Source organism: Brachyistius frenatus, unplaced genomic scaffold (assembly GCF_029030835.1).
Source record: "Brachyistius frenatus isolate BFR_SWC_R1_liver_20210118 unplaced genomic scaffold, ASM2903083v1 Contig_85, whole genome shotgun sequence".
NCBI lineage: Eukaryota > Metazoa > Chordata > Actinopteri > Embiotocidae > Brachyistius > Brachyistius frenatus.
This window is the reverse complement of record NW_027210684.1, coordinates 162,770-188,876: the sequence shown is the minus strand read 5'-3', so window position 1 is coordinate 188,876 and position 26,107 is coordinate 162,770. Positions and strand designations below refer to the sequence as shown.

At 38.9% G+C, this 26,107-nt stretch overlaps 2 protein-coding genes across 3 annotated transcripts; both read left to right on the top strand.

Moving 5' to 3' along the window:
• Nucleotides 1-1,339: 1,339 nt before the first annotated feature.
• On the top strand, nt 1,340-8,204 carry pkia (cAMP-dependent protein kinase inhibitor alpha). The gene is made up of 3 exons (XM_069709792.1): nt 1,340-1,652; nt 2,038-2,300; nt 5,031-8,204. Exons 2-3 carry the CDS (start codon nt 2,138-2,140, stop codon nt 5,099-5,101), a joined length of 234 nt encoding a protein of 77 aa, XP_069565893.1. The 5' UTR covers nt 1,340-1,652; nt 2,038-2,137; the 3' UTR covers nt 5,102-8,204.
• Nucleotides 8,205-8,512: 308 nt separating this feature from the next.
• On the top strand, nt 8,513-25,901 carry lyn (LYN proto-oncogene, Src family tyrosine kinase). 2 transcript variants are annotated; one of them, XM_069709804.1, is made up of 13 exons: nt 8,513-8,883; nt 12,323-12,399; nt 12,895-12,934; nt 14,157-14,262; nt 14,651-14,749; nt 14,919-15,022; nt 15,157-15,306; nt 16,388-16,540; nt 20,502-20,684; nt 21,023-21,099; nt 21,942-22,095; nt 23,961-24,092; nt 24,458-25,901. In XM_069709804.1, exons 2-13 carry the CDS (start codon nt 12,328-12,330, stop codon nt 24,658-24,660), a joined length of 1,473 nt encoding a protein of 490 aa, XP_069565905.1. In that variant the 5' UTR covers nt 8,513-8,883; nt 12,323-12,327; the 3' UTR covers nt 24,661-25,901. The 2 variants fall into 2 exon arrangements, with proteins under 2 accessions (XP_069565905.1, XP_069565904.1); XM_069709803.1 differs by having other exon boundaries at nt 12,323-12,459.
• The last annotated feature ends 206 nt before the right edge of the window (nt 25,902-26,107 follow it).

Here is a 26,107-nt window from a genome sequence, read left to right as displayed (position 1 = left end):
CAGCAGCCTGGAGCCAACAGGAAGATGCCAAAGCACTCTGGTTTCCTTTGGTTATAGACCACCATTTTCAACAATGATTGAAGTCTTTTTCAGGAAACCTCAATTACCAGCAGTAATATGTCATCGAAACAACATCATGGAAGATCAAATAGTTCCCATGTTATATTCACATGTGTCCCTGTAGCATCTCTTCTTATGTACTGTTGTTATTGATTTTAGATTTACAGATATATTGTCCACGTTGAAGCAAAATACATCTCAAAGTGTGCTTTCACCTCTAATTATTTGGCTGCAAGTTTGGTACAACTCTGGATAATGAAAGCTCCAAAAAGACAATCTAAAATGGAGTCGTAGGTTTGTTATTAGGGCTGCAACAAATGATTATTTTCATTATCAAGTCATCTGTCAATTATTTTCTCAAATATTCAATTGTTTTTTTAGTCTTTAAATGTCAAAACATGATGAAAAGTCATCCAGTGTCTCCCAAAGCCAAATGTGGTGTTTTGTGCCGATTAACAATCCAGAACCAAAAGATATATATTTTTGTTATCATTGAGTACCAAATGATCCAGGTAATATTCACATTGAAGGAGCTGGAATCAGAGAATTTTTACTTTTTTTTGTTTTCTTCATTAAAAGGGATTACTTTATTAATTAAGCATCAAAACAGATGACACTTTATTTTCTTTTGAGAAGCTACTTGAGTGATCTACTAAGCACTGCATTTGTATTTTCATGTTCAATAATTGTGATAAAAATGAAAATTGACATATGATGTCAAAACTATTATGAGCTTAGTTTCCCGATGTCTTCAGGTACTGTGGGGAATATAAAGTAAAGTAGTCTGGAGCACATTAGACATTTTATTGTTTGTGTGATTATATTTTTCCAAATTGTTCTTCTTTATTTAGCTTTATTCAATTAATTGTTGTTAACACTTTTAAATTATATAGCCTATCTAATAATTGTATGTCTATAGTTGTTCTGAATTATATTTCTACTTCTTTGTCTTTGATGTAAAACACATTGTTCTGCATTTAAAAGGATGTTTGTTTTTTGTTGACTAATACACTGATTTAACCAAGATTTTAAAATATGTATCTACATTGGTCTTCAAAAGTGAATCTGTTTTCATTTAAACTACAGCGCAGTAGTTATACAAAACAACTTCCCTGTAATTGACCACATCACAGATGAACAGACGCGTCAGTCGTTTGGTTGTCATTTTTCCAGGTGACCTTGAATGCATCACCCGCCCCGGTGCTGCTCAGAGCTCTCCCCTCTCATCCTTTTGTGTCTGCTGTCCAATCGGCCCTCAGATGCGGGTTGCTGGCTGCTCATTGGTCGCGAAGGAGGAAGATGCGGCGGCCATGGAGAAGAGACTGAGGACTTTTCAAAGCTGATTTGATTGATAAGCCGAAATTTGTCGCCTTGCCACGTCGCCGTATGTCGTGAAATCTCATTCGATCATTACTGGCGGGCCGCTGCTCGGTCCCGGGGATTTTGATTGTGTTTGTTTATTTATCTGGCTCTGTCTTGTTTGTGCTGTCGGGTCGGTTGATGTGGTGTCGGGCCCGTTGCGCTGCTTTAGGTGAAGTCACTCCCTACAAAATGTAGCTTCGGTTTACACAGCAGAAGAGTCGTCACTGAAGGTAAGAGGATGCTTACAACGCTACTGAATACAGTCCTGAGTTATTCCGGGGATGAGATCTGACTTGTGGTTCCGGTCAACCTCGATCCTGGACTCGCGGGCCTGTTTGTGAACGGGCTGCTGCTGTTACTTCAGACTGTGACGCTGTTTGAATGAATTAAAAGGGGAAATGTTCAGACTGGAGACATGAAAGTAGGCTATTGAGATGCATTATTGTCTCTACAGGTTTGAAATGAATCATTGAAATAAGGAAATATAGTCCTGTTTCCACCCTTTTGTGTTCATTGTAGAATATTATGTTGGCTATCATAAAGAATATGTTTTTCAGTCATATGACAACAGGCTGTTTGAAGCAACTTAACTGGTCTTCCAGGTCCTCTCATCAGTTCCAGCCGCTGCACTCTGTGCGATGTGCAGGTGAACCTCCGGGGGTGAAGCTGCGGCTCATCTTCTTGCAGGTGTTATTGTGTGAAGGATGCGCGAGCGATGTCTGATGTTGAGGCCACGTACGCAGACTTCATCGCCTCCGGCAGGACGGGGCGCAGGAACGCCCTGCACGACATCCTGCAGAGTCCCACCGACCCCGAGGGACGAGAGCTGCCCCTCACCCTGTCCCTGTCCCAGCTGCACATCAACGCGGGAGGGGGAGGTGAGCTGCTCGGGTCATCTGCCGTATACATCCGGGAGTTCGTCATGTACACTACAGTATTCTTGACTCTACATGAAGTACATTTTGTATTTGGGCGTGTGCATGTTGCATCGTTCGTGATAACATTGGTATCATTTTTTACCTGGTAAAACAAGCTCACGTGAAATAATGACATCATATTAGGTAGCGTGACGCTATGCTGTACGTCACATGCATAACGTGACCACGGCAACAACAAGCACGGCTGAAAAGCAGGTGGTTCCAGACTTCAGTCGTGTGGACGTATTTCAGTTGCAAAGATCAGATGTACAGTTGTGTGATAGTTTAACTGGTGACCCATTGTTGCACTTTATAATGAAAGCGTCCTGTCGTGGCCATAGTAGCTGTGATGGGAGCATTGCTGTGAGGTGGTACAGTTGTAGAACTCTGTCTCAAACCTGATGCAAAGCAGCACCAAGCACAACACGAGTGTCTTTGCTAGTTTCAGGTCAGTCATTATGTTCCCATCCGGCACCCAAGTTGTTCAAATAATGTGTATTTTTTTGAGAATAATGTGCACTCATCGGTGTGTCGGTCTTAACGTGAGTTGTGGTCCGGCACGTCGCTCTTCGCTGGCATTTAGTGATTGACCAACAAAAACCTGCTCTTTTATCAATGGTTCGGTATTTTACTGCTATTTTAACGGTGCATTTGATAGTATGTGCCTCATATGCAGGCGCACAACACGCCAACATACACAGTGACATGCAGCAGCTTGTCCTTAAAGATAAAAAGATGACAAGGTGAAAGAGTGTCGTTGTAAACATCAGCCTGCTCCATCTGCACATGAACACGTCCGTTCCTACAACTTGGCATAGCCGCTGTTATAAAAGCAATTCGCAAAGATGAAAGTGCACTGGTCTTGTAAAAGGAATGTGAGTTGACACTTTGATTGGTTTATTTCATGTTACGCCCAAAACACACCAATGAATAATTAGGACACTAAGTACACCTCTCGTTGAGCCTTACCTTAGATTAGCTGCTTTTAAATGAGTTTAAGTGGATTTGGAAACACTCCAAATGTACTTGTGTTATGCGCTTTACACTAAGGGCCTGATTTACTGAGGTCTCAAATAAAGGGTACTAAGTTGCGTGTTCCTTCTAAAAGTTTGCACGTTTTTTTTCACCTGTTTTGCAGGTGATTTACTGAGTAATTGCATCATTGAAATCAGGTGCAAATCGCTGTAATTAAATGAGGGGTTTGTGTGTGTTAAAGTGATTCCAGCAATGGAAAACAGAGCAAAAGGAAAAAGGAAATGTGATCCCATTGAAATTAAGAAATATAAATATAACAAGAACAAAATGCTGTATTGAAGATTATCAGTGAGGAAATCAATACTGTGGGAAAATAAAAAGGCGAAAAAAAGGCTTCATAATAAAACGTCGTCAAATAAAAGAGGAAGGACGGTGGATGAGATCCTCCAACGAACACTGATCAGCAGGTCCAGATCTTTCTGTGATGAGCAGGTGACTTTCTTTCATTCAGTTCCTCGCGAGTGCTCGTGAACCTTATGAAGCTACCTGTGAATTCTGCGGGACACATTCAGGACCTGTGAGAACACACCTGAATAACGGGACTGGTGGGATATCCAAGCAGAGACACGCTGGAACGACCCAGAGGCACGACGATGCTGAGTCGGAGGAAGTTTTGACATTGCTGGTATTTCATGGCTCCTCCGTGTTGTTGGTTTTAAATCATCATTCAGTTCATTCAATAACTCAGAAATGTCTTCACTGGATAAACGACATGTCTGAATAATTTATGACTCTGACATCAAAAATGTTTCCACGGGTGTAAAACCACGTTCTCTACGTATTCTTTAGTTTCTCTGCGTCTCCTTCTCACCAATAAGAACAGCCGTCTCTCCAGATGTGCGCATCTGATTAACACGTTCCTTTCAGTCGTACTAAAATAAAATTTAGTAAATATCATTGCAGCTGCTACATTTATGTATTTGCAGGTTTCCCTCCCAGTATTTTGCACCTTCAGGTAGAAACGTCCAATATTACATATGCATGCAGGCAAACACGCAAAATGGACAACATGTGTTAAAATGCACATTTGAAAGACGCAATCATCACGGCACGTCGTCAGTAAATCTGCTTGGACTTTTTTTTGTGGGTGGTGTGGAGTTTGCAGGTGATTTTACTCACAAACCTTCAGTGAATCAGGTCCTTCGTGTTTAAATCAAGCTCATCGTGGGTTGGAGATCAGGTTGGATGGATGGGTTGACAAAATATTATACTTAAACAAGTAAAACTGATGTTTATAGTTTCAATGTGATCAGCAACGTTTCTTTTAACTTTGACCGTTCCTCATCCCGACTGGTCTTTGTCTCGTTATAACCATGACAACAAATGTCCAACATTCCCGCTGTTGGTCTGGAAACTAATTCAGGAAGCACACTAACTGGTTGTGACACATTAATGGGATTTCTAACTTTATCTTAATGCAGTCGTGTCTCAACTAACCAACAGAGCAGATATACTGTATGCTGGAGCAAACACTGGATGTTAGTGTCTATTTCTTAGGGACAATTACAGAGCGGACGATGATGAGGCTTTCACACGATTTGGAAAATAGCGACGCAAAGTTTTTTTTGCAGTTTATTTTCCTCCTCCACTTACAAACTGAAGTTTTTGCGAAGTGAAACGTAGGAGTAAAGAAAACTGCTCCTACTTTCTCCGCAGATGGAGACGACACTGAGGACAGCCAGAGCTCCTCTTCGGGCCAGAGGGAGGCGGGGCAGAGGAACAGCTAACCTGCCGCACACTCCCGCCAGCAGACGGAGAGTCGCAGGACGGATTACATCCGCCATCGTGATGAATCTGTTTGTCCAAAGAGGGCTGGTCGCCGGAGGGTAGTACCTTCACTGCTGACATGCCTTTGAGCAGGGCGCTGACCCAACCCCTAAACATCCACTGTAGAGGTGCTGCGATGTGAACACCCAGTGCTCCACGTGGCTCTGTTGTGCACTACAATTCATTACAGGGTGCTTTGTCAGAGTTGGGGTGTAAAACTGATTTTTACCTTCAGTCTTAGTTACTAAACACACAGGCTGGATGACTGAAATGAAAAGAGAACATAGACGGGGCTCCTACGTGAGTTTTCTAGTAGTTCAAGTAATTTGTAAGACCACTGGGACGTGCCGATATAACGGTCACAGTGCATGTTTGTAGAGGTAGTGATGCTGATAGAGATTATATTGCCAGTTAATGGCTTGTGCTTCCTTTAAATTGACATTATTGCAGAGGGAATTGGATTCAGGAGTAGAAGAGCTGGAACAAAAACACTGGAACTTGATGTGTATATGCTGAAAAGTGAGTTCACTGTTCTATAGGAAGCAACCGGCTGCAGCGGAGCAGTAAGTTGGGGGTTATGTTGGCACCAATATTATGTAATAATACACTTCGAGAAAGTAGCGATGACAGATTTAAAAAAAATAAAACCAGAAGTGATGATGGTGGACTATGTTTTAAAATGTTTATACTTTTTTTTTGTATCTTTTTTATCGATGCCATTATAATCACAACCTTCTTGGAGTAGTTTGACAGTTTTGGAAATCATTTTTTTGCTCACTTGCCAAGAGTGAGATGAGAAGATTGATAACACTGTCCCTGTTCAGGACATTTTCAAAAAAAAAAGAAATGCATGAAAAACATTATTTTATTATTTCTTTCATTTGTTTCCAAAATGAATTAAAATATTTAATAGTGTCTAATTGGCCAGAACTTGAACTGTAAAATTGAAGGATTTGGCTGAATTTTCAAATATTATGTGATCACATAATTGTGCAGGGACTAAGTAAATAGACTAGAAAGAATGAATAGACTTGTGAGAGTAATTGTTTGGCAGTGTCAAACTGCACCAATCTTAATGTACCGAACAGTTGGGGACAAATTCACACACCTTTACAACCCTGCTGCGCCTCATACAGGAGCTTTATGTCGCTGGGTTAGCAGAAGCTCAGCTTAGCAAAGCATAAAGACTGGAAAGAGGGGGAAGCAACGAGCTTTATTGGATTCAGACGGAACAAAATGAATCTACCTTCATGTCTAAAGCTCACTAAATAACACTTAACAAAAAGGAAACAGCAATCAGCTGTATTGCGTTGGGCTCTGTGCTGAACTGTTGCCTGGTTACCACTTCAGACTCCAGGAAGAAACTTTTTCATGAATAAAGCAAACGATAGGATGTGTTAATTAGTGACTTTCAGAGGTGCCAGTAGGTGCATGTTGTTACCTTTGGATAGCTGGCGTTTTCCGCTTGTGTCCAGTCCTCGTGCGAAGCTGCAAACTGTGTCCGTATGATATCAACTTCATGTGGCCATATCTGGTTTTATATTTTTTATTTCGCTGCTGTCAGCTTTGTTAAACTCAAGTCAAAAGTCTCTGTGCTGGTTGGTTCCACCAGAATACTAAGAAAGCTGCAAATTAATTAAATGAAAAACAGTTGTTGCCTCGATGTTAACTAGCTTAGTTTGAAGTTTTAAGTGTTGAACATTTTCTTGCTTAACATTTTAGTACAATTATGCAGCTTATATAATGTGGTAAATATCATTTTAAATAATAATCGTGTTACACAATAAGCCGAAGCCTGTCATAGAAAGATGATACTGTGACTTTGTGTTTTGAAAGAAGAAATATTGTAAAAACACATTTTATACAGACGAGCTCTACTGTGATGTCATATTGTTATAAACACACAAAGCAAGACTTTCTGACCATCAACACGCCTCCAATAACAGTAACAAACAGCTGATCCCAGTGCTGCTGGAGAACTGATCGTGGTGCTGTTACATCGCAGCCAGTGTTTGAGAAGAAAGTCTCTCATTTCCATCGTTCTCCCTGTATGTATCATATCATTATAATTAAATGATATTTGCAAGGAAGTTCAGGGGCACAGCAGTTATAAGCAGCAGATGTCATTTTACACAACCCCCGAAGTTAAAAAAAAAAAAAAAAACTAAATTACAATCTTGGAGCACCTCCATGTTGCTGAAACACATAAGGCCAATTCCTCCTGACCTTTGACCTTTGGCTTCCTACTGTATTTTTCAGTTTGGATGAGTGGGTTTACTGACAGATCTGCTGTTCAACTCTGCTGCGGGCTCCCTGATGTGTTCAGAAGCTGTGTCCTCCTCTTTTCTTATCTTTTCTTTTTGTTCATTGATTTCCTGTTGAAGAGGCAACACTTTTTTTTATTGTTTTCGAAAACTTGTGTTGATTTATGATCAGCCATGGATAAGCTAAGTGATCTGACCAGCTGCTGGCTCCAGCTACATATTTAGTGTACTTGCATGAGAGTGGTATCGATCTACTCATCTGACACTCAGAAGTAAACTCTATAAGTGCATCACCAAAAATGTTAAACTATTCCTCAAATGTAGATATGCAATACTCAGTGGAGCTTCCGGTAACTGTAATATCTGTTTGTTTGTGTGAAAGTCTCTATCTCTGACAGGGAGGCTGAAATACATTCCTGCTACGTTGTGTGATAGCTTCTACATAATGATCATCTGTACAGATCACCACGCATGCATTTTGCAAACTCTAACTGTCCCGTAACACCACAGCTCGACTGTGACTCCATGCTGATGATAATCTATTGGCTAATGTAACTCTTGTTATTTTGTAATCCTCCTTCAATCAGGTGTTCAAGTTGTAAACTGCCATGTGACTGTTATAAGTGACTCACTCCGGCTTCAACAAAACCGTGTAAACTTAAATGTTCACCATTCAGCATGTAGAAGTACGGCAGGTGCATGATTCTGCTCAACGTGTAGCTGTTTGTCTGAGTGTCTATAACCATATTTTCTACTTCTGGTGTCGAACAAAGTGAAATAAAGAACGGACGAGAGGGAAGTGTCTCCCGTGTTGTTGTACCTCTGCAGACTCTCCAACAGGCGGCACTGTTGGATCATTTATGAAACTTGAGGTTAAAACGTGCATGAAACTGCAACTGTGGCAAGTTTTAAAGTGTATAGATTGTGTTTAACACTTCTGTAACCAAATATTTGATGAGTTCTTTAAAAAAGATTATATAACGGTGAGAGGTCATTACGATATCTGCAGAATTCCTCAAAGGGAGTTTGACATATTTTGAAACTCGACTTTACTTCAAGTTTAACAAGCGTGTCCGTATGTAGGGCTGAAGGACCATCTGTGTGCCCCTGTGTGTGTGTGTGTGTGTGTGTGTGTGTGTGTGTGTGTGTGTGTGTGTGTGTGTGTGTGTGTGTGTGTGTGTGTGTGTGTGTGTGTGTGTGTGTGTGTTGCTGATTATGCAAATAATCATTAGACAATTGTACCAGGAAGTTTTAGTAATAAAAAAAAAATCCCCAGCAGTTCCTCTAAGTTCCTCATTCTGGTGAAACAATCCATGTCGACCGGCTGACCCACTGTGAAGCCAGATTCTGCCGGTGAGTGTGTGTGAGTGTGTGTGTGACAGTCACTCTGATGAAAAGCAAAGAAGATATCTGAGGACTAAAAGATTTCTACACTTTGGATTAGTTGTTTTCTTTAGCAGGGATACTCACAGAGAGAGGTAAGAAATAAAGCTTGTGAACTGTGAATAAAGTCAGTTAGAGAAGTGTGATCATTACATGAACTCACACATGGCAAGAGTTAAAAACATTACAAGTAAAAGTTTCACTCTGTGGAAAATGGTAAATGTTGCAGAGAGAGGTTTACTTCATAAGACTTTGCAGTCTTTTTTATTACATGGCCCTGAATATGTTATGTAAAAGTTAATAAAGTATATATCTATCTATCTATAGATAATCTTTTTTTTTATGTAAGTTTAAGGATGCAACATGTGGTGACCACCTTCAGCTTTATCATTTATTTGCATTTAAATTCCACAGTGAGTTATCTCAGTTAGCCCAGCCCATTGCTAAAGGAGGAAGTGTGTGGCACACTGTGTGTGTGTGTGTGTGTGTGTGTGTGTGTGTGTGTGTGTGTGTGTGTGTGTGTGTGTGTGTGTGTGTGTGTGTGTGTGTGTGTGTGTGTGTGTGTGTGTGTGTGTGTGTGTGTGTGTGTGTGTGTGTGTGTGTGTGTGTGCTTCTAATGAGATCAGACTTTCAGTTTCCGGCTGTTTGCTGACTGTCAAGTTAAAAATATAAGAGGCACTGAACCAACAAAACACAAAAACAAGCCAAAACTGCCAAACTGCTGGCTCTCACACTTTGATTCAAACAACTGTTTCACACTTTAAAGTATTGTGTGTTTTTTTTCATTTCACTTTATAAACTTCTATTGAGACAAATTCGGCTGATTTTCAGGTGTGCCCCTTGTCTGTTTGCATTAGCTTGATGCAGCTTTTTTTTTTGCTCTTGTCCAAACAACCTAATTCAGGTCAGCCAGGTCCAGTTGTGCAACCTTTCACCTGCATATTTGCAATGAACACTCATTTTAAAAATACTATCACTCAAAACTGTGTCACAAGGTTTTATTCTGTAGGTACAAAAGTACCATTACATAGTAGAAAAAGAAAAGTATGAAGGTGTATTTTGGTGTTATTTGAGGCCTAAAAGCAGCAGAACTGAATGCTTTTAGAATAATGATGATGATGATGATGATGATAGTAATGACTAATAATGGTAATAATAATAATAATAAAGTTTAAACTTTTTTGTGATCAACTGTTTTATTTTTTCAGATATAACAAAAACACAAAGGAATCCGACTCTCTGTGGTCTTCTGGTCAGAGTTTTCAGTGAAATGTCCTCTGTGTGGACCTTCATTCCCCCCTGAGGATGAATTGTAATCCCCTTGTGCCATTATCAGATTTAAATTTCAGTTTGTCCCCTGCTTTGGTTCATGACCAAAAACCAGCAGACCCAACGAGCGTCCAGTCAGCGCTCTACTTTACATTTATTGCTTAATAGCACTAATTAGCATGCTAACACTAAACAGGGGAAAATGGTCGGTTTTAAACCTGATAATTGTAGCATGTTGTGAGCATTGTTGGCGTGCATGGCCCTCAGTTTATTTCTCTCTTGTTTGAACATTTCATGTCATATTACAGATCAGTTCTTCAGCACTGCCCTGGTTCGGGCCACTTGGATGTCGTTGAGAACCGAAACTAGCTGTGGCCCACTTATTTTCTTACTGTAAAGATCCGTTATAACGTTTGTTCTGCGTGACCTGGAGTTTTAAAGAGCATTCACAGACCTGCAGGTTTCGTTGAATGTGTTCCTTTTTTTATTTTCTGTTGCTCAGCAATGCACTTTTGTCTCTGGGAGAAGAGCCAAAGTGTTTTTCCTGTTTTAGACAACAGGTGTTGATTACAGCCACAGTTAAACTTTTCCTGCTTGAGATGAACAAAGCATCTGATCATTTGTTCTTTATCTTGTTGTGTTGAAAATGTTGTTCTCTCTGTGATTCACCATTTCATGAAGTCATCTTTTTACAAACACATTCCAGCCAAATCATATTAGTGTTATAATAACTGCTCTTGTCAGCTCATGGCAGTTTCCCCAAAGAAAACAAAAAGTTTCAACTGATTATGAATTTCGAGTGTCTTCACTTTTGAGAGCCTCCTTATCACTTTTCCTTTATGATACAGACCTTTGCTCTCATAAAAGTCACCGGGTATGATAGAAATAGTTCACAAAATAACTTTGCAAAATATTTTCACTGCTGAAATTACATACAATAGATTTATAACTGTTCACTTAAGCAAGGTGCATGTGTAGGTTGTTTTTTTTTTCACTAAAACTGTAATACAGCAGGTGATGCTGGGATGTGTGCTATATTTACTTTTCATGTTTTATGCCATTTGAAAGTAAAATGAGAGCACACGTGTTTATTTACATTGCAAACTCCGGCTAGGTAGATATACGTTGCACAAAGCACAAAACTTCCTCAATATATTCATTAATACCCAAACATAATCTAAAAGTAAATGTGTAAGTTTCATAAACTGTTTTCCACCTGATGACTTCCAGTTTGCTCTGTGGTCGTTCCTGTCGGCCTCTCCTGCGACCTATTTACAACAACTCTTTGAAATACAACCACCATGGTCACACAGAAAATGTGTTTTTTTTGTTTCGAAAGACTTTTGTGGTCATTTGGTTGTACAGATCTATTTGTGTTTACATGCAAACATCAGTCTGTGGGCATCAAACTGGTGAGCAGAAAACAGCCCAGCTAAAACTCACAATAACAAAATACAATATAGAAAACTGCAGCAATAAATCTTTTATTACAGTAAATTATATTCAGGTTAGGCAAATGATGATGGGATGAGGTGCAGCCATGAGAACAAAGTGTAGTGGAGTAGCACTAACACATTAAGTAAGTAGGTAGTATATTTGGACTGATGCTGCCATAAAAGGAAAATGGGGATTCAAATTTATCTTCCATGATAAAATTTTCTTACCAAATTGAACCATTGGCTCTGTGGAAAAGTCACACAAACAAAACCTGGGCTCAAAACCCTCACCCTTACTCTTTTTTATTATTTTATTTTATATTTGGATATCAAGTTCTACACACACAACAACAATGAGCTAATTTTACAGCTGCTCCTGCCATAACTGCGTGATCAGGTATGGGATTTGGATTTGGTAGCATTTGGGTCTCGTATATCTACATGTATAGGATACAGAGCAGACTGGTTTATACAGCACAGCTGGTAAATCTGAGAGTCCGTGTTGGAGTTAATGTAATAATTATTTACAGAATATTTCATTTGTATTCAAAGCAGAGCGTGTCCCATAATTTGTAGACTACACCTGTTGTTCCTCCTTGTTATTTGCAATGCTATGCTGAATATTGTATAGAAATTAATTTCCCCTTCAGTAATACAAATGGAAAAATTAGCATGGTTTGGTTCTGTTATTGTTACACAAAAGAACTGAAAAGTCACAGGTGTTTGGTACCAAAGTGTCTCCACTCGGTGTTTGTTTGTTTCAGCAGCTGTAAATGGTAAATGTGTAACAGTCATCTTCACTCTTCCTTTTTCTCACTTCCTCCTGCAGGCACGATGGGCTGTATGAAATCCACGCTGAGCGGAGGTCTGAGTGAAGCTATGGAGGGAAAAATCAGCCAGCAGAATGTAAATACTGATCAAATGCACTATGTCAGAGACCCCACCTCCAATAAAACAAACAACATAGTAAGTAGTCAGACAGCAACATCAAAACATTGATTTTTTTTTTTTTTCTGCTCTCTGAGATAATGTCAACCAAACGCTGTGCTGTTCTTGCTTTAAGGCTAAACAAAAGAAAAGTCATAGCAAAAATATCCAGCATGTCATTGTTTTTAATTTGCTGCTGGCTAATAACAAAAGTTTAGCAAATGAAGATGGAACTGCCCATAATCACTAGACTTGTTAAAATAGGATTTGTTGTGATTTAGGCTTCAGTTATCAAGAGAGTATGTTAAATTTAAGATTGCTATCGTTTCTGATTTGGAAAAAGTGACTCATATTTCCCAACAAAGAAAACTTCCCGTCTCAAATGTTTTTCAGATGAAATGGATAGATTGTGAAAGTCTGTAGTCTGTAGACACATAGGCCACCATATAACATTTATATTGTTTGTGTTTGCAGAATAACCTGTTACCTGGTCAGGTGTTCCAAAAGATGGAAGGTATTCCACTTTTTCTCTTTTGTTATGTTTAGTTAATTTTTTCTGACTTTATTTTATGTTGTAAAAAATACAATACAAAACTCATTGTGACAGCTTTGACAAATGGAAAGTGAAACTGTGGTCGTCAGCGAGGCCACTAGCCACGGCAGCTTTATAGTTAGTTAGTTTTAAAAAATAAGTTAATGCATTAATATTAGAGGGTTTACATTTTTTACATCTGACTCAATACACAAACATTGTAATACGTATATCGGCGACACTAACATAGTCACTAGTGCCAGTAATCATGTCAACCTTTCATTCTGATTATGAGTATTTTCTTCCTAGTCTTGTTTGATGCTAATGTTCAGCTTTTTAGCATGTGTAAGTAAATCCAAACTTTAAATTCCAGTGTCATTTTAGTGAAAAAATAACCCTTGTTGTCAATACAGCCTGTAAACAAATGGAACTTAAAGACCATTTGATTTTTAGAAAATTTCAGATTTCAAGTCTTCAAATTAGTGTCCAACACAAAATTTGACAATTACTGACTCAACATTTCCATAGATTAAGGTGGACTTTATCTGAACTAATGTGGCTACAAGAATAGTGACCAAGCTAAGCTGCATCTTTCAGGCTAACATGCATATGGTGGCCAATGTTGAGGTTACTGTTTTAAATCACTAATAGCCTCAATGTAGGATAACTAATGACATCAAAATGTCTCTATGCGTGCACCTAAATTCAAATTAAAGGGATAATGTGCGTCTTTTCAAACAGAATTATTATTAACTATAGGCTATGCTTAACCCTCGTGTTGTCCTCGGGTCAAAATGACCTGCAGCTGTGTTCAACCAAGTTTCTATTTTATTTCTATAATTTTATATTTTTTGGGATCATTGGTCATCATTCTTTAAAGAAACCCTCACAGCCAAAAAATATGAAAATAAAATAGAACTTGGTTGAACACAGCTGCGGGTCATTTTGATCCAAGGACAACACGAGGGTTAAAAGTAGCCTACTTATGCTTAAAAGTAGCCCCAGTAGCACATCTACAGTCACAGGCTACTTGTAGTTTTGCCAGTCTGATGCCCTCTGTAGTCATCATTTGTGGGTTCGTTCACCGCTCCTGTCTTGACATCTCTGTACATGCTTGATTGTTGCTATTTGATAACTGAACTGTGGAACTGTTTATTTTGTCCTAGATTTTAACGTTTCACTGTGTTTCTGTTTCCTCTCTCAGAGCAGATGGGGGGTGGTAAAATAGTGATCAGCCTTTACCCATATGAAGTTGTGCATCAGGACGACTTAGGATTCAAGAAGGGAGAAAAGATGAAAATCTTAGAAGAGTGGGTGCCTTGTATTGACTGATTCAACCTCGGCAAATATTATTCATCATTTATACATAGCATCATGCAGGGCAAAAGCCAATGTTGAAAGCTTGCTTAAAATGCTGTACTGTTTAAACTCCAGACCACAAAGATAAAATAGTGTCTAGGACATTTTTTTTTTAATTCAAAGAGTGATCCAAAAGTTTGAAAAGTTGCCACTTTATATTTTAGTATTAACATAAAGAAATATTTATTGAATGACTTGCAGAAATGAGATTTGGTGCATCTATTAAAAACACATATTACTATCACTTATAAGCATCAAATAAGTTTTAGACTTATGTCAACACCAACAATCAAAAGAGAAACAATAATTGTAGTAAAATGTATTTATATGTATTTGCAGACATGGCGAGTGGTGGAAAGCAAGGTCTCTGACAAACAACAAGGAAGGATTCATTCCATCGAACTATGTCGCCGAAGTTGACACCATGGAAACAGAGGAGTGCGTACAATTGCATCTTAATTTGAATGGCTCTAAAAAAAAAAGTGTTTAGTTTTACACTGGTGATGTAAATTTGATCTTTTTTATAAGAAACTATGAAAGTAATTTATGTGTTCATCATCAAGGTTATGTCTTGTATTATAATCAGTGTATTTCTTGTTCAATGGAGGTGGTTTTTCAAGGACATCACGAGGAAGGATGCAGAGAGGCAGCTGTTGGCACCAGCAAACAAGCCAGGCTCTTATCTTATCAGGGAAAGTGAAACATCAAAAGGTATGGAAATCACAGCAGCTCTGAGAGACACAATCACAAACACGCTCCACTTCCAAGACAGTGCTAGTGTTTCATGTAGACTTCTGTATTAGGACTCACCAGTCATTCTCCTTTGCTCAATGATGTTTCCATAGGGAGTTACTCGTTGTCCATCAGAGACACGGACGCCCAGGGGATGGATTCAGTCAAACATTATAAGATCAGGATGCTGGATAATGGAGGCTACTACATCTCCCCAAAAATCGCCTTCCGCGACATCAGCAGCATGATCAAGCACTACCACAGTGAGCATGACTCTGTAAAAGCCTGTAACCACACCGGATGTGATGTCATGGTGTTCTGACACATCCTCAGGCACACTTGTACATCGCAGCTGCAAGGTTTGATGTTTAGCCACTGGAGGACAGCGGAAGAAATGATTAACCCAGCAGTGCAGGTTTTGTCTCCCCTTTCTTCCTGTGAGAGTAAATACAAAACCTGCGTCGACACGTGCTCCATCGCTGCGGTTGTGGATGTAAAACGTTGGATAGATAAATGAAATAAAAAGGTGTCACGTGTTTTACTAGCACAATTTGATCCAAAGGCATTTGGAACATTTAGAAGAGCTGCATGATTTAATAATTGTATCTCCATGTCAGCATTGGATGAAACCAGACGTTAGCCAACGACCGGCTGAAGTCTGTTGTGTTGCTCAGTTTGCATTCATCCTGCCAGAGCGGGAGTGTCAAACCAGACACAGTTTAAAAACTCGGTGCAGTGTGACATACAAAGAGATTCATCTGGCAGTTATAGGTTGTTTAACTTTGTGTGAGCATGTGTTTGAATCGAATATATGCTCATTTGCATTTAAAAGTCCTGCACTGTAGTTTTAACTCTTTATTTAAAAGATATTTAATTAAAAAGATGGTACGACACCTACCCCTTTTTTATTTCTACAAAACTTGGTAAAGGTTGTTTGTTTTGTTTACTGGTTTTGAAGACCTCAATTTAACACAAAAAATAGATTTCATACCTTCAATACCTTTTTTCACTTTTGCTAAAAACAATAATGTAACATCATAATAGAAATGACAACTTGTGGTTTTACAGGGAGATGTGTAAATATTTCTCGGTAAACAGCGGACACAGTGACTTCTTGAAGTGGTGGTGACAAGACTTGGAAGAGCCAAGCTCGCTGTTTCCACCAGCTTTTTATGCTAAGCTAGGCTAAATTGCTTCCCAGCTCCTGCTCCATATTTAACAACAACAACAACAACACTGTATCAAATCTTCTCATTTAAAAAGATAACTTGTGCCTTGTTATTTATTACCAAGGATGCCTCAGTTCTCATTGTCTGTGTGTGTGTTTGTGTGTATAACTTCCAGACAAACCGGACGGCCTGTGTCGTAGACTGGAGCGTCCGTATGTAAAACCCAAAGCTCAGAAGCCGTGGGACAAAGACGCCTGGGAGATTTCCAAAGAGTCTATTAAGATGGTGAAGAAACTGGGGGCAGGGCAGTTTGGAGAAGTCTGGATGGGTGAGTAAAGAGAAACAATACTCTTCAGTTATTCAATAGCATTGACTCAGAGCAGCTTCTCAGATGTAAGAATTTAGATTGAGGAAGTAGTTGGAAAAAAGCAGGGCACATATACTTATTTAATCCCCGTGGGACACAGGGCCACAAAGAGATCCTTAACAAAGTCGTGTGAAGCTAAAAAACACATTAAAACTGCAAATAATTATGTCATGAATTCGAGGCCACTTAATGATTTCAAAGACGACAACCTGCTTGTGTCATTTTACACTGTTTCTGATCCAGAATTCACAGAAAATAGTTGCCTGCCAACAAAAACAAGGAAGAAGACACAAGAGCTTTAAACCTGTAAACTTTTATTTTGTTAAACAAATGAAAGGCTGCTAGGTTCACATTAAACAATGTTACGCATTTCAGAAGTACAAATAGGGTACAGTAATTTTACTTTTAGTAGAAGAGGCAAATATCCTATCTGGGGTTTGTGGAGAAGAACAGTAACATGATTAAAACATTTGATTTGATTGATATATCGAGGCCTCCACACTAATACACGAACCCCAATTTTAAAGTTTAAAGTTGAAGCTTTTAAATATCCTGCTAAAGGCATTTTGGTTCTGATGGTTGAGTGAGAAGTAGGGCGTGTCGTGTTGAGCAGGTCTTAGGGTTTCCAAATCATTTCTGTCATTTACTGAAAATAGACAGCAGAAGTGATCAGTATACGGGGAAGTTGCATTTCCTCGTAATCACAACTAAAATGACTTTTCTTGAAGCTCATTGGTTTGTTTTGCTCTGATTTCTCCAAAAATATACTCAAACACCTGCCTCTGGGTGACGGAGGACCCCATTCATGTGTAGACCAGTGTTTTCATCCATGGAGGAAATGTTGGAGTCCGAAGGGTGATTTGCATTGGAAGTGTGGGAGCGGTGATGACACACGCATACTGTTACATGCATGTTATGTTGAGCGAGGACTACCACAGAAAGTATAGTGCAATTATTTGTGCAAACCTTGCTCTGAAACTGATACTGACTTTTTCTTTTTGCAGGGATGTAAGGCTTTGTGATGGTTTTTTGAGGGGTTTTTTGTTAAAAAAAAACAAAAAAAAAAACATATTCCTATGACCTGTGATTAAGTACTCAACTGCTGTTGCATTTCTTTAAGCAACCATGACATAGTGATGGAAATAAGTGTTGAGGTCTGTTTTATCTTGTGGGTCATGCTGGGAAAGTTAGGCTTCTGGTTCCAGGTAGGAGGTTTACACTGAACTGTAGAGTATTTTTATTTTAGTTAATAATGACTAGATAATCTCAATAAAAGTGAATGTATCCAATAACTGCTGAGTCATTTAAAGAAATTGATTATCAATGTATCTAGCAATGTTTTCGATCTTAAAAAGCTCCATGTGAATATCACAGAGGTGTTATTATTGTGGAGTAATACGTTTTGCTGCTTTGCATTTAGGGCTGATATGAACAAACAAATGATGTGCTGGCAGTTTTATTAACTTTACCGTCTGGCTCAAATAATGGAAAATAAGAAAACACCGTGACGCAAGTACAGAGAGAGAAGAAGTCGATACCAACATGGCTGGCCCAAAAATAGAAGGAAAAGTCCAAGCAAACTTTAACTCAGCTGACTCTCCTTCGGAAAGCACGGATATGTCTTTCTTTTTCCTTCTTCTTCTTTCCTTGATATCAGGAAACAGTTTCATGAATATCCCTGTAGTGACACTGAAATCCCAAAGCAACGCTCTCTTCCTCACTCCCTTTCCTTCTTCTTTGTCCAACTATTTCTGTCTTTGCATGTTACAATTGACTCATGCAGTAAATCAAGAATATGTTTTTCATTTGATATTTAGTCACCTCATAAACCTGCAATATGTAAGGTTATTATTATCATTATTGTTGTTGTTATTATTATTACTAATTATTACTAATTAACATGAGGAAATAACATCTCCTTTGTTTATCTCTCAAAAGTAATGATCAGAATTCTAGATGAGAGACTTTGACTGCAGACTTTGACTCCATTCCCAAAAATGATGATTTAACTTGGACTTGCCGACTGAACGTGTTGACTTGAAGCCAGAAAACTCAGCAGACTTGAGTTGGAGGCCCAAAAAAAATCTTTGAAAATGGCCCACAAATGTCTAAAGCTCATTTGAGAATAATTAATGACTCGACTGGATGTACGCAGTGTCTCCATAACCTGATGCCCAGTTTCAGCAGAACAAAATGTCACTAACTCTAAATTTAGATGGGAGGAATTGTCCTTTCATTATAAAAGTAATTAAGTTTGTAGTTTAACCAGTGTATCACCTCTTTTTCTCCCTGCAGTAGCACAAATGATTCTGTGTCTTTAAACCACATTGATATCATTGAATCTCCCCTTCTGATTGGCTGGCTCTTTCCTGAGTGATGCACACCCAGGCCAACCACAGGTTCTCTTTGGTCTTATATCTTGCTCGGACACTGACAGAATAATCGCTTTGTGTTTTCTTCTGCATAATAGTTTGGACAGTGGGCCATGCTGAGGGCGGACATGATGTCACGTTTGTGACATCACAAACTGACGGAAGTCCAAACAACACATCCTAATGGCACAGTTGCTTGAATCTCGGTGCTCTGGTTGTTTTGACACTTTCACAGTATTTTTATAGCACCTCGACCTGCTTTATAATCAAAAAGGAAAGATAAAACGTGCTAGAATAACTTCTGTGTTTCCAAATACAACAGTGTGTCTATTGGCCAAACATCCTCCTAGTCTAAGTTGAACAACGGTTAACTGGCTGGACGTTGCACTCAGGGAGTGCTAATCGAATAGGCTTCATAAGCAAATGGGACTATTCATTAACCAGAAACTGCAGTTTAACCCTCGTGTTGTCCTCGGATCAAAATGACCCGCAGCTGTGTTCAACCAAGTTCTATTTTATTTCTATATTTTTATATTTTTTGGGGATCATTGGTCATCATTCTTTAAAGAAACCCTCACAGCCTCCTTGTCACCAATGATCCCCAAAAAAATGAAAATAAAATAGAATTTGGTTGAACACAGCTGCGGGTCATTTTGACCCGAGGACAACAGGAGGGTTAAGGACTGTGTGGGTGTTTACCAGCCGTGCTCAACATCTGTCTGGCCCTCCTGTTCTTTTTGTTGCATATATAAGAGTTAACTGAAGTTTGGTGACCAAACTGAACTCCAACATAGCCCCGCCCACCTTCAACCTGAGGTCTAATGTTCCACGTCAACAAAAACACACACATTCCCGTCTGTGTCTCTGAAGCAAGTTTTCCTAAGTTTGAAAATAATCCTCCTTATGATGTCATCTGGGTTGATGATGTCTGCTCTGGCCTAAATAATTCAAGTTTTTGACAGAAAGCTGTGTATTTCAAACTCTTGTCAAGGTCTTTTAAAGATGTGGGTGTTTACCAAACAGGAAGGGTTTTAAGACAGATGTTCTTGCAGTTGATTATATGGTGATATTTAGTTGCATTGTGGGAAATCTGGGATTCAATACTTTTGTAGCTGGTTATAAGTCAGCCTATCTGAACGCCAACATCTTGGATTCTGTTCTGGTTTTTTTGCAGAACAGTGGAATGCTAAATTGCTAGTGTGCCCATAAAAAAACACATTGAACATAATGTTTCATATCAGCCTCACAAAATGATTTCAGTGTAACATGGATTATTAAACAGTGGGTGCTGTGTCTCAGCTGCTACTGATTGTTAAACAGTAACTCCAGTGTTACTTCCTGTTATTTGCATTTTATCTTCTTATCACCACAACGGTGGAATAACAGAGCAATATTGCATCTGGAATCAGTTTCCAGTGTGTCTGATCCGAGTTGTCCAGCAGACATTGCAGCACAGAAGACCTGCAGCACGTCAAAGCAGATGACATCATGCTTTGATGGAAATTCACTTACTCTTCCCCTCGTCTCCCTTTCACTTTCTGCACAATCAGCGTACTACAACAACTCAACCAAAGTAGCGGTGAAGACGCTGAAGCCGGGCACCATGACGGTTGAAGCCTTCATGGAGGAAGCCAATGTGATGAAGACGCTGCAGCATGACCGGCTGGTGCGGCTCTATGCTGTCGTCACCAGGATACAACCCATCTACATCATCACTGAGTACATGGCAAACGGTAACAGAGCTCCAAGTTTAACACATGTTGATGATATTTTCATACGGAGAGCCTTTTAATGAATGAGACTGTACCATAAGCTCATTTTCTGGGTGACTCTGAGTCAGCATCTAACAATATGAGGCCGTATTTGTGCAGTCACACACTGATCCTTAGACACACTTGACAAAAAAAGATTAGCAGCTGAACAAAAAACCTGTCTTCAGAATAACTTAACCAAACCTTCGGACATTTTGTAGACTAAAATCACAGCTGACATGAATACACAAGTAAAACCACAGTACACCAGTGCACACGCAAACTAAGTCATCATGTTTTCTGTTCTGTCTCGTCTGCAGGGAGCCTTCTAGACTTTTTAAAGAGCGACACAGGATGCAAACAGCTGCTACCGAAGCTCATCGATTTCTCCGCCCAGGTGATTTTCACATACGCTTCACTCGCCTCACTGCTGTGAGACCAACATCTTACTGTTCCCACTGAACTGAAGGGAGGAAGTGTGCCAAAAGTAAAAAATCAGACACTTATATTACCTAAACACAACGTCCTGTGTTGTTCTCTTCTCGTCGGTTGGGTTTGAGGTTTAATCCTGTTGTTGAAGCAGTTATTTATTGGTTTATACGAATTAATAAGTGAGAAAGCTCAATTTAAATGACAAGTCAAATCATGGACAATGTTTTTCTCCAAACACTTACTTTAAGGATAATCCTTTTCAGTTTTTTGATTTCTTTTTCCTGCATCATGCATGCATGCATGGATTCTTTTTTTGTTTGTGATTATTCAGAGTCCCTCACAGTGTTTTTTCCAATTAAAAAAGTAGATTTAGAAATATATCAATTCATATTACAACGTATTTAGATTCATTAATCCAATATTATTTAGCCTTTACTGGGTCCCACTAAATTTGAACATTTACAGTTTAAGTAATTCATAGTGTTTTTAACTGTGTATTCACAGATAAATTAAGTCTCAGAGCGAAGTGTTGCATTGGGATAAAATGATGGCACTATAAAGTCTTTAAGATATGATGGAGCATCAAGGACTTTATATGTAAAGGGAAAGATTTTAAATATATTCTTTATTTCACAGATAGACATTATTTGCTCATACTCACACGGATTGGTGTTGGACTATAACATTCATTTGATTGATTAGATGATGAATTAATTTGTCTTCTGTTTTATGTTGTTCTTTTCTTTTCCTGTGAATGCTCAGAGCTCTTACTGTACACTACACCCTCTACTTCTTGTTGTGTTGCAGATAGCAGAGGGCATGGCGTACATAGAGAAGAAGAATTACATCCACAGAGACCTGAGGGCGGCTAATGTCCTGGTGTCTGAGAGTCTGCTGTGTAAAATAGCTGATTTTGGCTTGGCGAGAGTCATAGAGGACGACGAGTACTCCGCCAGAGAGGGTAAATGTTGTGTGTGTGAGAATAGGAGAGTGACTTTATTTTCATCTTGCGGAGGAAGTTTTTTCTTCATTATAAATCAACCTGCCTGACTTGATACATACTGAAACCAAATTCCTCTTTTGACAGACAGACAGACCATTTTGTTGGTCACAAACAAAGACACTTCTGGTTTAATTCACTGGTTGTTTCACTTTTTACAACCATGTATAAACACACGTCAACAAACATGACCTCTGATGGTCCTGTGCCACACACGAGCTGTGTACGTCCATCATTAGTAGTGAAAAGTAATTCTCCTACACATTCCCACACATCACCTGTGCTGGTTCTATGATACAAAATAGGAGGTTTAGATTCTATTCATGTGCTCACATTTATTTTTAAATTCCTATTACTGTTGTTTCAGTGTCTCCTGGTTACAGATCTGTGCTCAGACAGGTTTCATCTTCATCTGAGAGACATACAGTCAATTCAGACAGCATTCAGACCCTTCATAAATGTATTGTGTTATTTTAAAAGGATACATTTGGTAGGTTTCTCCCTAAGTCTACACCAAATAACCCACAATTAGAAAGTAAAAACAAAGTTTTTAGGATTGTTTGAAAATGTATCCAAAATCAAAAACAAAAATGTCTCACTTTCAGACTCTGCTGGGGTTTCAAACTGTAGTCAGGTGCATCCTGTTTCCTTTATTAATCATTATTATGTACTCAGAACTAAACTGGAGTCTAATTGTGGTAAACTGAAGTGATTGGCCAGAGTTTAAAAAGGTACACACATCACCCTTTGAGGTGAGGCATATATCAGGATGTGGATATAAAACCATTGCTAAAGCTACTAGAGCTCAGTGAAATTGAAAACTAGTAGGCTGTCTAGCCAAACATAGTAGACAAGCAAAAAGGTCCTTGGCATGGGAGGTGACCTAAAACCCAACCATCACTCCAACAGAACTGCAGACGTCTGTCTTCAGAGATGGAAAACACACCAGAAGGACAACCATTTCAGCAGCTCTCTATCTATCAACCCTGAATGGTGGAGCAGCTAGATGGAAGACACTCTAACAAAATAGTTTGTCAAATTTCGATTAAACTATACTGAGAGCATGAGGAGAAATATTCTCTGAGGCATAACTTAAATCTTTGGGCAGAAATTTAAGAGCATGCCCTGCTTATTCCTAGAGTGAAGCATGGTGGTGGAAGCATCATGATATGGATACTTCTCAGCAGCAGAGGAGGAACTGGTCAGAACTGAAGGAAGATTGAAAATGACTTAAATTAACAATCTGAATTCTTTTATAAATGACAGATCTCATTTCTTCGTCTTTCATCAAATTTGCTAAATAATTCTCAAACCATGTTTTTACTTCATCAGTGTGAGTTATTGAGTGTAGATTGATGACTAAAATCCCCAGTTTAGCCATTTAAAGTAAATCTACAACACAATAACGTGTCAAAACAGTCTGAATCCTTTCTGCTATGACTATACAGTATGTATCTCTGTCAGAGGATGAAACCTGTCTGATCACTGATCTGTAACCAGGATACGCTTTACAAAATTTTACAAAATAAATGCAAGTACATAAATAGAATCGAAACCTTCCATGACATGTTTCACAAACAACGTGTGAGATGTGTGAGAATATTTGGAGGATTTATCTACATAGACTAAGCTAACTGTGAATATCATATACCTGCAATTTATTGATGGCATCTTTTGTTTGTGTGTGTGTGTGTGTGTGTGTGTGTGTGTGTGTGTGTGTGTGTGTGTGTGTGTGTGTGTGTGTGTGTGTGTGTGTGTGTGTGTGTGTGTGTGTGTGTGTGTGTGTGTGTGTGTGTGTGTGTGTGTGTGTGTGTGTGTACACACAGGAGCCAAATTCCCCATTAAGTGGACGGCTCCGGAGGCCATTAACTACGGCACCTTCACCATCAAATCAGACATGTGGTCCTTCGGAGTCCTGCTCTATGAGATCATCACCTACGGCAAAATCCCTTACCCAGGTAAACATTAACCATGACATATTTATGCGACATCATTAGTGCTGATCACACACACTTATGAAACACTTTACAACCATTTTACAATTTTATTTTGTTATAGTCCTCAGATTATGAAATTAATTACCTTATATCACGTTGTGAGGCAATACACTGACAAGTCCTGCCCTCTGCTGGTGAATTTTATTTTCTCGACTGCATTGAAAAAGTTCACTTGCACTTCCATTGCAACCTTCAAAGCATCACCCTCCTATTCCACTTCCACTCCTTCCACTGCCTACTACTTGAACCACCTCTACACTATACTTTAGGTTTTGTTTTGTTGCTCTTTACACTCACTGCACTCTATGTGTGTACACTGTCTCTAGGTATGACCAAAGGAGAGGTGATGTCCTCGGTGCAGCGCGGCTACAGGATGCCTCGGCCCGACAACTGTCCCACCGAGCTGTATGACATCATGATGTCCTGCTGGAAGAACAGACCCGAGGACCGGCCCACCTTCGACTACATGCAGAGTGTCCTGGATGACTTCTACACCGCCACAGAGGGACAGTACCAGCAGCAGCCATAGGGAGACGAAGCCAGAAAGACTTTTAGGTTTCACACTCATTACGTTTGGAGCATTTATTTTAAATGTGACTTACTTTTTATAACATTGTATTTTTGTATATATGACAAAATCGACATAATCCATATATGTGCAGGTATGAACATACACAATACTTTATTTTGGCCATTTAAAGGGCCATTTGTGTGTAAATATTAGGTTTTGTGCAGTTCAGTCTCATTTGAAACATATTCAGGGGCTGTCATCAGAGGAGAGGAATTTGGTTCAAAAGTGCTAAAACCAGATCGAACATGAAAAGAGAGAAGGAGTCTAAATTATGTTGTTTCATTTTTACCTTTTGACACGAGAGTCTTAAATATTTAGGCCAAATAGTCTGTTTCAATATGTTTGTAAGAGTGACTGAACAAACAAAGACAAAGACTTTGCAAAGGCAGGAAAGGATAACGGGTCAGTCTACATAGAACTGTTGTTGTCGAGGTTCATAAAAGTTAAGCCATTTCCAAGCAGAAACCTCAAACCTTCTGTCTTTATGTGTTGTTGTATGCCTTTCCACGTGCTGGATAATGAAGCAAATCATCTGGCACTCTGCAAATATATATATATATATATATAGCCTATAATGATTTTATGATTATTTGTGTTACATTTCAAGGTTAATTATTTCATAATAATCTCTACTTGTGGTGTAAACATTTGAAGTAAATCCCGAGTCACTTGCTGTTCATTAACCAGAAAAGGTTTAATCACGTGTAAGTCCACTTCATATTGAAGTGCTGTAGCTTTTGTTTGTTGTTTCTGTCGGGGATTAAATGTAGGAGCTGTTTTTATTATTATCATCATTTCAAATCTGGTCTTTTACAGTCAAATCTGTCATCAGGAGTACATTGCACTGTTTGACCCTGGATGGCTTCAACTTAAATGTAACTGTACTGGATGTGTTTAGAAGAAGTGACTGCATGGGCTATTTTTTAACATAGGAGCCTTATTGTAACGTCTTGCTGTAAGGACGTTAATGTGTTAAGTGCCATGAAATAACCTATGTTCTGATTTGGCGCTATATAAATAAAGTTGAATTGAATTGAATTGAATGTTGTTTGTTGGTCATCAAATGAGAATTTATGTTTGATGTTTGAATGAAAATGTGCAAATTTTGTATGAAAAGCGCATGGAGTGAATTAGCTATATTTTGTGTTGCATGACTTTGTACATTTAGCTCATTTTGAAGTGGCTTGAAAGAGCTTCAATAAATGTAACAAATAACTTGGTTTACTTGAAAGCAATTATATTTGATCCATTTAATAATATGGCATGTTTTAATTTTTTAAGCTTTTTATGCATTTTAAACAATGCAGACATTTGTTTGTCAAAGGTCTATTCCAGTTTATCTATAACAATTATTCTGAAACCACAAAAAAATGAGGCGAAACCAAATGTTTGGAGAGTCTGGACC